The sequence below is a fragment of the Periplaneta americana genome, chromosome 8 (genome assembly GCF_040183065.1).
Source record: "Periplaneta americana isolate PAMFEO1 chromosome 8, P.americana_PAMFEO1_priV1, whole genome shotgun sequence".
Lineage (NCBI taxonomy): Eukaryota > Metazoa > Arthropoda > Insecta > Blattodea > Blattidae > Periplaneta > Periplaneta americana.
In genome coordinates this window covers 125,216,999-125,229,549 of record NC_091124.1, presented here as the reverse complement: position 1 = coordinate 125,229,549, position 12,551 = coordinate 125,216,999, and the positions used below count along the sequence as shown (strand labels likewise).

At 34.9% G+C, this 12,551-nt stretch overlaps 1 protein-coding gene across 2 annotated transcripts in view; it reads right to left on the bottom strand.

The window, feature by feature from the left end:
* aralar1 (calcium-binding mitochondrial carrier protein aralar1) overlaps nucleotides 1-11,767 on the bottom strand; it is a 512,566-nt gene extending 500,799 nt beyond the window's left edge. The window contains exons 1-2 of one of the 2 annotated variants that reach the window (XM_069833569.1): nucleotides 11,721-11,767; nucleotides 11,507-11,575 (exon numbers count right to left, since the gene is read on the bottom strand). In XM_069833569.1, coding sequence (XP_069689670.1) covers nucleotides 11,507-11,575; nucleotides 11,721-11,759 — 108 coding nt within the window. In that variant the 5' untranslated portion in view covers nucleotides 11,760-11,767. Of the gene's footprint in view, nucleotides 1-11,502; nucleotides 11,576-11,720 lie in introns of those variants that run through there. The other variant, XM_069833572.1, reaches the window with a different exon arrangement.
* Nucleotides 11,768-12,551: the final 784 nt, after the last annotated feature.

Sequence of the window (12,551 nt, the reverse complement as noted above, 5' to 3'; positions counted from 1 at the left end):
AGTGAATATTGGGGCACTGAACGGTTCTGGAAGTCAATATCAACGTTGTCGAGTAAAACTCGACCACAAAAACGTTTGGCGAACTTCTTCCATTGACGAAAAAAGTATACATCTAACGTTTGAACAAGGGAAGTTGCACAGATGGAATGGTTGTTACCAGTATACGTTTATTCGAAATTACGAACAACAAATTCAATTGCAGAATTCTCTCTTTTCTTGTGATTGAGAATGTTTGTAAGTTACAAAGTGTGTAACTTTACATCTAACAATTTGTGAACTAACTTGAAATTCCAAAATCAGGTTGATCCAGCTTTGAAATCAAACACTATTTTCAGTTTGATCAAGAAACTGGAAGATGGCACTATCACTGAAATCTTGAAGGATGACAAACTGGTGCAAATGGAACAAATCGTGACAAACTGAAGGTCATATCGGAGTACGTGTGGTCTCATTTTCAAGAGGCAAGGAGTAATCTAACTTCTGTGCACGATCTTGATATAAGGCAGTGGACATGCACGAAAGCTAGAGAGCTTGGATTGACTGATATTGAAGTCACTGACACGGTCGTGCCTAATTATTCAACAGCGAAAATTCTGAATACCAACCAATCTTAATTTAATTATGAAATACACAGAGACTGCACACTATCTCGCGGGGGTGAAATCAGCATATGGAATATCACATTCCATGGAAGGTAAACTTCTCTCTCCAATTCTTATTATCTTGCGTGAATCAAATGGCATATTTAGGTCCCGTGTGCAACAGAACATGATCCGACCTCTTAAAATATATGAAACTTGTTCAAAATCAGGCAAAGTGGGCACGAGAATTCTTGAAAAAATGGAATTTTGGAACAAAATGTTTTCTGGTCCTAGATTCATTTTCACTCCATCAACGAAAGCTGTTCGTAATTCCGGATGAACACATACTAGTAACAACCATTTCACCTGTGGAACTTCCCTTGTTCAACCGTTAGATGTAAACTTTTTTCGTCAATGGAAGATGTTCGACAAACGTTTTTGTGGGACAGTTTTACTCGACAACATTGATATTGACATCCAGAGCCGTAACGCTATCATCAACCTGCATGTACTTATCCATAATCAATTCAGTGCCCCATATTCACTAACATGATTAAGCATGCCTGAATGAAAAGTACTTTTCCAGTTAAATGATGCCTTTGAAACTCCTACCAATGTTATCTGGAACACTGATGATTAGAGTTGCTCAACTCCCAACTGCAGAAATGCATCATTCATCCAATGTGCTTATAGTCGTTTACATTGTGCTTAATGGATTTCAACATCAACACACACAATCATGTTTAAATATATGTAAGGACAGCTAAAATTAGTAGAATACTGTAATCAATATTTATACCTGAGTTGCCGTCCGTATTCATTATTACATAAATATCTATCTAGGCTCATAAACATTGTACAGGGACATTTTATTTTTACTAACATATCTAATATTAACCTGGCTATACTTTTCGATTAACGGTTGAGGACGGGAAACACCGTTTGCTACCACCTTCCATGACTGGAATTCGATGATACTGGTGTAAAATACAAACAAATCAATTTACTAGATATAGGAGGAAAGAAAAGTAGTTCATCCATTTACGTAAACTAGGAAATATCGCAATTTCATTATAGGTTTTTGTTTAATCAAAATACAGTACTGTATTAATAATAATAGTTTTTATTCACGAACTGAGCTATTCATTCAGACGTATTCATTAGGCCTATGCAGTGTCTATTATACTGTCTACAGCACATTAGGTGCAATATAGAGAATGAAATTAAATTGAAAAATAATCATAATATGCATATTTAAACACATTTTTGAAAATGGTAGCCGTTCATTTCGATGCAGGCTTCAGTTTTGTGAATATTATCGCACTATAGACTATTGTACCTAATCCCAATTACCAGTTTCGTCCTTCGTATTAGTAACTCACGTTGAAATAATTCTGTACCTACTCTATAAAAGAGTATCTTACGTACTGTAAATTCAATCTTCATTTCTGCCCGATCCGAAAAGATAAAATTACTCAGACATGTATCTATTGTCCGTCCAAGTGGTTTTGTCGCAGGATCGTAGAAAGGGGGGCGGGATCACGTGACAGTTTATTACTTAACGAGGCCCTTTTATTAAATTTATTTTAAACAGTTGTATACTATTACGTAGACGTCCAATTCCTAACAGAAATTAATGTTTTCAGAAAAGAGCTAAGGCAATCCAGCCACTAGCCTTTACAGAGGGGCGAGCAGAAGCGGGTGGAGGAAACCGGAATGCGACGTAGGCAAACGGACGACAGTATCTGTGCGAAAATATGATTCAATATTGAAAGCTCTTTCGTCACTGGAAAACGCGAACATATTTCTGGAACGTACTATACTCACTGACTCAGTACTGTTTACTATGACCGTAAAGCGACTTTGACTGCATACGCGGCCTTGATTCTGTGTGGAGGACAGTTGGAAGTTTACTAGTAGAGGGGGTGGGAGTGAAGAACATTCAAAAACTCAGGTACAATAAAAATTTAAGTAAAAATAAAATGATGTCCCTATATAATTACCATTATGGGCAGCTACAGTTAGTACCATACACATTGATTACAGCTGAACTTTCCATCGTATCTGATTCTATACCATTATGAGTCAGGCACTTCGCGAATGTACTTTTTTGGAAGTACTACGGATTTCCGATGCTGATATAGGAAGGACTTGGGGCTCCGAGTACCTGGGAGTTATCAGGCTACTCCTCTGCGGAAGGGGCCTGGCTCTATGAGGGACTGAGGTAGGATGGCTCACTTAGCGTAGGTTTCACGATGCTGATCCAGTAAGGGTTTGAGGCTCCGGACCACTGGGGCTTATCAGAATACTCGTCAGCGGATGGAACCTGGATCTATGAGGGGATGAGGTAAGTTCACCATCGGATTCATGAATAACACCCAGACCAACTGTCGAACTTGGACAATCGTCGGATATACAGGGTGGAAGCATTGGAAGGAGGGATAGATTACATGGAAATAAACAAAAAACCTATTATACCTTTTGAGATTAAGTGTATGGTTAATTAAATATAAAAGTTTAAGGTCGCTGGCAACATCGCAAGATTCCGCACGAAGGTATTGAAATCATCCAACGTGAGATGTAAACAAAAGGCTTCGTATTGCAAAATCAAGCGACTGCTTTGGCCCTGGTTTTTGTTGACTAAATTTAAAATCTCCTCTTCCTTGTCAACAGTTTTGTCAATCGTTATCGACCCCGTTTGCGAAATGTTGTAATTACGCTGCCCATGTCACAGATCAGCTGGCAGACAGCTGTGATTACCGTATTGAAAATTCTATGAAAACGAGGATTCAAAACGGTCTTAGTCTCAAGGTCGACCTAAAAAGTGGGATCGGATCAGATCGACTGAATCGTATTCAAATTTGCATGAAAACTCGTATCGTATTCAAAACGATCTCAATAAACTAAGCGCGTGATCAATCGTCATTATTTGTTTGACGTGTAAGCTGTTTTACGAACAGAGAGCTCAATTACATATGTTGAAAAGGCGTGTTGTAACATTTTTTTTTTATTTTCCTGAAAGAAATTACCATTCTTCATTAACAGCCAGAATATTAAGTTTTCATGCGCCTTATTAAGAAAACGTATTAACGTTTGTAGCTAAGGCCTACAGAATGACCAACATGCTAACATGTGGATGACAACATAACTGCTTTTGAAACTTCAGCTTCCGTATTCGTTAACCTCTGTATTCAGATTGTTTTCAAAACGTATTGAAAATTGTATGAAAACAGGGATCGGGAACATCGTATTCAATACGGAAACTGTATTCAAATCGATCTGAATACTCCATGAAAACATAGTAATTTTAACTAGCACTTCCATGAACACTAACTTTACTATCTACATTATTTTAACTAGCACTTTCACAAACACTGACTTTACTATTTACAATAGCTTAAATGGCACTTTCACAAACACTGACTTCACTATTTACAATACCTTAATTGGCATTTTCACAAAAAAAAAAAAAAAAAAAAACTTTACTATTTACAATATTTTGACACGTATGTTTGCCATTTTCAACTAACACTTTATTATCTACAATATTTAATATCCTGCCGGAAACCAAGCGTAGAACGGTACTGGAACGAGACGGCCTTGACTACCAACGCATATCGAGTGAGAACAGCTGATCAGAGTTGCCGCGTCTAGTTTTGTTAACCAGGAAACAAATTTTCAATAATTGTTACTTAATTTACACGAAAACCGTCAATTCTACGGAAATACAACGAAAAAAAATTCTTTATTACATTTTCTATTGGTATTGAGAGAAATCAAGGTCCTATGTATAGTAATTATCCACAACGACGACGTTAAAGCTTTAGGAAAAAACCTTTTTTATTTCGAAAACTTCCCACCGATATAGTATTAGACATTTTTGTTATACTCAATATGAACAATTCGCTCTGCAAAGCTGAAGGGTTATTTCACTTCCACCTTGTACAAAGCGCACAATGGACCAAAGCATGTATAAGTGTACGGAACCGTTCTGGATGCAGCTCTGAAAAAACCTAGCCTAAATTAACACCGCCCCCCTTCTGTCCCATTGCACCATACGAAGTTCTGACGTTCGTGAGATTAGGTCTTGTTAGTTTTTACATGACTGTATATTTATATTAAATATATAATGTAGATGAGTAAGACAAGTGGTAGTGACGAAACAGGTTTTCGCTTGAATTACGAAAAAGATCCATTTTTCAGTGCATGTAATGATTTTCTTTCAAAATCGACAATCTAAAGGATTATGGAGTAGCCGACGATTGACAAATCTAAATCCGTTGTTCATCAATTCGTATGTTCCTCGTTATTCATAAATTGAATCTTTCAGAAGTGACAGAAAAATGTTGATTGCGAACGTCACACGTTGTAAACTTATTAACAATAGAACATGTTTATTTCATAACAAAAGTAATACAAATTATTACTAGGATGATAAAAGAGTGCATTCAAATAATAATAATAATAATAATAATAATAATAATAATAATAATAATAATAATAATAATAATGATAATAATAATAATAATAATAATAATAATGATGATGATGATGATGATAATGATGATGATAATAATGATGATGATAATAATAATAATAATAATAATAATAATAATAATAATAATAAAGAATATCTATAATATCCAATTTCAGAAATAAAACTTACAAAAATCTAAGTTTATATCTTTCTTTTGAATCAACCTATTACTACGAGCAATAACAAAATCTGTCTAACAATGCTTCTCAATCTTTTAAGAAATTAAAAGTAGCTATCTGGAACAAACTGTCAATATTTGGATCCATGAAATTTCTGTTAAGCAAGAAAGTAGAATTATAGCAAGAAAGCTGTTGCGTTTGTAAATTATATCACCCGATGTAAGGCCTAAAATTAATAATGAAATGCTTAAATATACTGGCCACCTAATGAACACACTACAAAAAAGGAGAGACCAATTACAACAGTTTTGGGAGAAAGACGCGACTGAGATTTGATAATGCTGAAATCGATACAAAACTATTAAAACAATGATACTGTAACAAGAAAACATGGGATAGCACGAACGATTATGCATTTTATTAGCTGTTATTATTGAGTCTGTTGGAGGAAAGAATGAAATATCTAGTCGAAAAATCTTCATCCACTCTTCAATTAACCATCGACCTAACACAATTTCTTTCTAACTTGACTCAACTTCTAATGTCGAAAAACTTAACAAAACAGATCAGAAGCTTAAGTAGCAGTAGTAGTGTTAGTAATAATAGTGGTAGTAGTGGTTGTAGTGGTGGTGGTGGTGGTTGTAGTAGTGGTGATGGTATTGGGCCCTAATGGTAGCAAGTAACAGTAGTAGTAAAATAATAATAATAACACCCTAGCCTAGTCTTTTTGAAGTTATAGATTAATTACCTCAAGTTACTATTATATAACGCACGAACTTTAAAATTGACCGAAGTATTAATTTAACTAAAATATTAACCCTAGCAATACCAAGTTATTTTAAATAACATGCCAACATACTCGTACCAATGGAAGGGTACTTTGTGACCACTACAGAAATGTTTAATTTTGAACGATTTTTTAACATTTGTAAGCTTAATCAGCAAATAAATATGTATTATAATAAAAGAGGATAATTGAAATGTCATTGTATATTTTCGAACAATTACTTCAACAAGGGGGACGTCTATTTTTTTGTCCACCTTGACATATTTTCGTATTTCAGTTAAACTGTCAGTGAAAAAAATTAAACAATAACACAATAAGATGGAAGGATTAATTAATGACAAATATTTTCATACTTTTAATAATCACCTACTTAAAACATAAATTTTGAAGAAAATGGGCACAAAGTACCCCCCCCCCCTTGGTATTGCTTGGGTTAACTGTATGTAGCGCTTTGTTACTCCTAGAAATAAAAGAGCCAGGACGTTGTCATCATTAGAGGTGTAGGCACAGAATGTAGAATGTAAGATAATACTCGCACTTAGGTGTAAAATTTGATCTATAAAGCGAACTAGTCCTACATTGCCATGGGTGAGTTTAGCTTGGGAATAAGCCACACATCCCCCAACTGTGTCTACAGATATACTGGCATTGTAATGACAATTTTTATTACTACTTAAAAAAGTGGGTACCGCCGAATAAAAAAAAAAACAGGACTTTACGGTTATTATTGTGTTATCACAGAACCTTGAGAGCATAGTTTTTAATACATCAGTTTTTAATTCAGCTGCAGTCATTTCTCTAAATTTGGTAGGCCAACCTATTTTAAAGTAAAGACACTCTTTTATAATAACAAGCAAACATTCTGATGGGGGCAGATAAAGTTATTTTTTTTCTTCCACCATGTTAATAATGTCAAAAGAAGTGCTTATGCAAATTTTGGCCACTCGACCACAATTACGAGGCCGTCCAGAAAGTGATTTTCCCAGGGGCCGTTTACAGAAAAAAACCACAATTACATGGAAAGATTTATTGAAACAGATACAGCAATTGTTGCGTTATTTTTCAACATATCCCCACTGAAATTGAGACATTCGTCGTACCATAGGATCAATTTTTGTATTCTTGTGTCGTAAGTCAGCCGCCTGGAATCGGAACCAGCGTTTGACAGCCGTCTGAACCTCTCTATCGATCACATGATATGACAAATGTCTCAATTCCGGTGGGGAATATGTTGAAAAAATAGCATAACAATTAACTGTGTCTGTTCCAATACATTTTTTCCAATGAAACTGGTTTTCTTTCTGTTAACGGCCCCTGGCGAACTTATTTTTTACGGTCCTCATAAATGCAGTCGAGTGGCCAAAATTTGTATAAGCACTTCTTTTGACGTCATTATCAATGAAAGAAAACAATATTAACTTTTTTATCTGCCCCCATCAGAATGTTTGCTTGTAAGTGGAAGCAACTGTCCACGAGGATTTAGTTGTGCTCAATGATAAGGGGCAAATACATCAACTACTTTTTAATGAAAAATTAAGATGCAAGAAACTACTGTTAGTTTAAATATCAATTTTGTTTCATTGTTCAACGAACTATGAAACTGAAGGAACGTTAACAGATCTGAAGATGATTTATTTTATTTTAGTAGGTTATTTTACGACGCTTTATCAACATCTTCGGTTATTTAGTGTCTGAATGAGATGGTGATAATGCCGGTGAAATGAGTCCGGGGTCCAGCTCCGATAGTTACCCAGCATTTGCTGATATTGGGTTGAGAGAAAACCCCGGAAAAAACCTCAACCAGGTAATTTGCCTCGACCGGGAATCGAACCCGGGCCACCTGGTTTCGCGGCCAGATGCTCTAATCGTTACTCCACAGGTGTGGACCAAGAATATCGATTTATGCAGCTAAAATCATACTTAAAAGAACATATAAACTTGAACAAATTGATGAACTTCAAAATACATAAATTTGAAGATGAACATGAACTATAGGCATAGGTTTACGTAGTACATTTCTTATAGGCCATTCGGTATCTCGTGAAACCTACCAGCGCGTGAGGGGAAGGAAAGAATGGACTGAGAAGCTTCCTTCCCTCTTTACTCTTTGACTTGCAAGCAATCGAGCTCGCTTATCCCCACCACTTATTATGAGCTACGGCGCACGAATGCATTTGGTTTCATGAGATAACGAATCACTTATACCGACGTCAAATTAGTTCAGACTTAAATATTTCTCAATTCTTATACTACTCTAAATTTGACCTAAATTTAAAACACCATAGGACAATATTTTGTCAACATTGGCATTTCACAGTTGCTTAAATTTCTTCTCACCAAAATTTTTGTCTCTGCTTCTGCAAATCTATCTATCCAGTTTACAAAATATAGTCGAACCAAGCAATATTTTACTAGGCCTATGTCATCTTTAAGAAATGAAATGTTCACTATCAATTCATCAGTCAATATTGTGACTATTTAATCTAAAATATGAAAATTATGTGAACTTTAATTATGGTACAATTAAATTGAGGTGGGAGAAAATTTCTTCAAATTCATCTCTATGACAGTGGTTTTATTTTGCTACACAGTAATCTCCGAATGAAGAGAAAGTTCTAGCCCATATAATATTCATCCTTACGCATATGAATTTAAACAATTAACAACAATTTAAATATATCCTTAAGGACTTTACTAATAGACGGTGCGGTAGTATATTATACACACTATTTAAAGGGTGTATGTGATATTTTGTTATTGAAGTGTTATATCAGTGAAAAAGTGTGTTGTATCAGTGAAGTGTGAAGTGTGTTGTCAATGAAGTGTGTTGTGTAAGTGAAGTGTGTTTCTGTCAGTGAAGCTTTATAGTTTATAGTGGCAGTGCAAAGTATTTTAACAGTGAAATGTTTCTGAAGTGTTAGTGAAAACAAGATAGAATCAGTGAAATGTGTCGTAGTTCCAGTGCAGTGAGTGAGTTGTCAGCGAAATGAGTGTAATGCTGAAAGGTACTTGTGCAGGTATAAACATAGGCCTATCATACTCGTGGGTTTCAGTTCGAACTTAGAGTTAAGATACATATTAGATTTACTTTAAATGTTATTTTAAGTGATCGTGCTTCATTTAATTTAGGATGCTCTCTATTATTATTATTATTATTATTATTATTATTATTAATTGTATTTTGATTAATTGCTATTATTGAATGTAATTAGTTAGCACTGCCACCGGGTATATAACTTACCCATTTTCAGTGTAAATAAATCCATACACATTACACAATATAGTTAACATGGGATTACTGGCAAGAATCAATAATCTACAGACGTGTGCTGTTGCTCAAAATATCGTTTTCTGGGACAATAATGGAAAAAGATTCTTGTATTCCTCTTATCTCAAAGACAAGCAGAAATTATACACTTAGCCTATCTCATTATGAGCTACATAGATACAGTCCATGGTAGGCCCACGTACTTATCACAAACTAATGCACTTCAAAATGGCATTTCATAGTCATTACACAATATAGGCCTATAAGAAACGTATCTCTAACGCTCGCTTTAGTTACATAATCCTGATGTTTTCTGTCCTTATTCCTTATCTATGACATGCTGTTTTAAGTAACTTATCTATCCGCAGTTTATAAATATGAAGTGCCAGTGACTAATTGTACAAATTTTCTTAAAATCATATACAGTAGTTTCTTCGACACTTAACAACAAATTGGTCCCTTGATGCGAATATAGTGATAACTACTCATGAGTTGAGTAAGAATTTACTGCTAAATTTTAAAATAAATCTAACTGAACAGTTCTGTAACATTTGTAGGCTCAGAATGTAATGGATAACGAAACAATAACCTTAATAATTTCATTTAATGAACGTCCATCAATAATAAATTACGACGACTTTAACATTATCAAGATTGTCCTTGAATTGAATTACACACATTTCATATAGAGATAGTAGAGGCGCACAAAAACAGAAAAAAAAATCTTAACCTAGGCTGAAAGCGACGTTTCGGTATTCTAATACGTATGTACAGTATAACGAAACGATGACATAACTTAATATGTGTATTTATTTCCGTCGCACTAAAAATAAGAGAGACTAAAATTTCAAGTAGGCTATAGTTTTCAAATAAAATTTCTCTACAAAGTCAGACAAAGTAACGAAAATAAAAATATAATGTAAATAGCCAAACATGTTAAGCCAACCGTTCGAAGACTGGTTTCAACCTCACAAATAACATCAATAAGGCATCACTCATAAGTCAATTAAGGCAGGAGATTATATAGTGAGATAGCCAGTTCTTTTCCTCCTCCATTGCATATAACTAGAAATAAAAAGCACTTAACTTACATTCCCTAAAAAGGCAATATTTATACAAACAAACAAAAAAAATAACAATGGCTAATCTTCGATATCTCCCCACGGGACTGACGTCTGATTTGCGTTTCGTTATGGGTTAGATGGGTTAAATGAGGGTATAGCTAAGTGACATGAGGCCGAGGTATATGGAAAGGTTAGTGGATTAGTTTGAGAGCAGATCTAAGTAACGTAAGACCGAGGAATGTGAAAAGGTTTCAATGATTTGAGTACGTTTCCTTTCCCGTGTGTAGTGTGGGAAGATATCGAAGTTCCAAAATATTAAACGTAACCTAAGAAGCCGTAGTAGAGCTGAAGTTACTGTCCTGATTGAGTGTAAGAGAAGGCCCTACGGCCTTAACTCTGCCAAGTTAAATGAAATCATCATTATTATTATTATTATTATTAAAATGATTAGATGCGCTCATTATTATCATTTTTGTCCTGCAGTGATGGATTCCTTCGAACCGACCAGTCCACATGAGTAGGCCATAATAGTCACTAATTTATGGCGTTTGAGAACAAAAATATTTATACATTTCTGCTAAAAATGTATTTCCTATATTAAACATTTAACTCATTTTGTCATTCACGTACCGTCAATTAAAAATACCTTTACAAATAATATAATTACCGGTACCACATGAAAATAGAGGCTCTGCTGTTTATATCAATGTGTCTGGTGAAAAACGAAATACAGTACCCTATATTTAAATATTTCATTGTCGAATAATAATAATTATCTTTCACTTCCGAAATCTACAAAGTAACAGGGCGTTTGTTTCATCAACATGAAGGTTTAAAATATAAAGTAAAAACTGTTATTAAATCCTACACATGATATACAGATTTATAGCATACGTTTATAGCAGGCCTTGGAAATATCCACAGGACTGTGAATAATAACTTCTCATTCTGTCATGAATGTACACAAAAACGAAATACTGCAACAAATGCAGATTGCACCAGTATTACATAATCGAGCTGTACAGCTGAAGAATACAGATTGATAACTGCAACATATTGTACATATGCAAGGTGAAAAAAAAAAACTAGATTCGCATAATATTATGTTAACGCTGTAAAACCGCTCACGGAACCAATTAAACTTACCCACCTCTTGACAGGATGCTTGTAGAAAGAACAAATTCAAAAGCCAGTCCTTTACCATTCCCACTTTGGATGCCTAAAATGGAACATATTTTTCAGTTAATTTCTTGCAATAAATCGTTACGTATTTAATGCAGAAGTGTTAATCGATATCCCATGGTGCGTCAATTTGTTTCAATTAGTCATATGTCATGAATAAACATTAGAAACACGACTTCTACCTCCTTCACAGCTGTATCGTGCACACCGGAAGCGGCCATAACGTATATACTGTAAATACAACTGACGGTAAGGTTACATAATAGGTAAAGAACCTGAAACCAACACTACGAGACCTGACATCTATCGGAGGGTTGCGGGACTACTACACATTCATTGAGTTCCTCAACTGACGTTAAGTTAATGATGTCACTGCAGTATGAAGCGATCTACAGGCACCCTAAAGCGATCTAGAATACTGTATTTTATACGGAATGTCCTGTACCCATCCAATTAAATTGTTTAATTATAATAATAGCAAGGAGGAACAAGCGTTGAGGTAGTTACGGTGATTTTGAAAGTGAAAATGGTTGTATTTGTAAGGAATTTCTTGCGCAGATGGATTAAAAAAGTTAAAGAATTTATAGGGAAATAATTCAAGAAAAGGAAATTGTTCGGAAATGTAGTAAATTAGTAAAATTACGTGTGAAATGAGAGGTGCATAATAATTGAAGTGTAAATGTTGTGGTTTCTAGTGAATTTATTTTTATTTTAATAGGTTATTTTACGACGCTTTATCAACATCTTAGGTTATTTAGCGTCTGAATGAGATGAAGGTGATAATGCCGGTGAAATGAGGCCGGGGTCCAGCACCGAAAGTTACCCAGCATTTGCTCATATTGGGTTGAGGAAAAACCCCGGAAAAAACCTCAACCAGGTAACTTGTCCCGACCGGGAATCGAACCCGGGCCACCTGTTCTAGTGAAGGACAGGAACGTAAGGACATAAAAACAAATGATACGATGTAATGTGAAGAACGCAAAACTTCTACTAATTCAATAACCACTGGAATA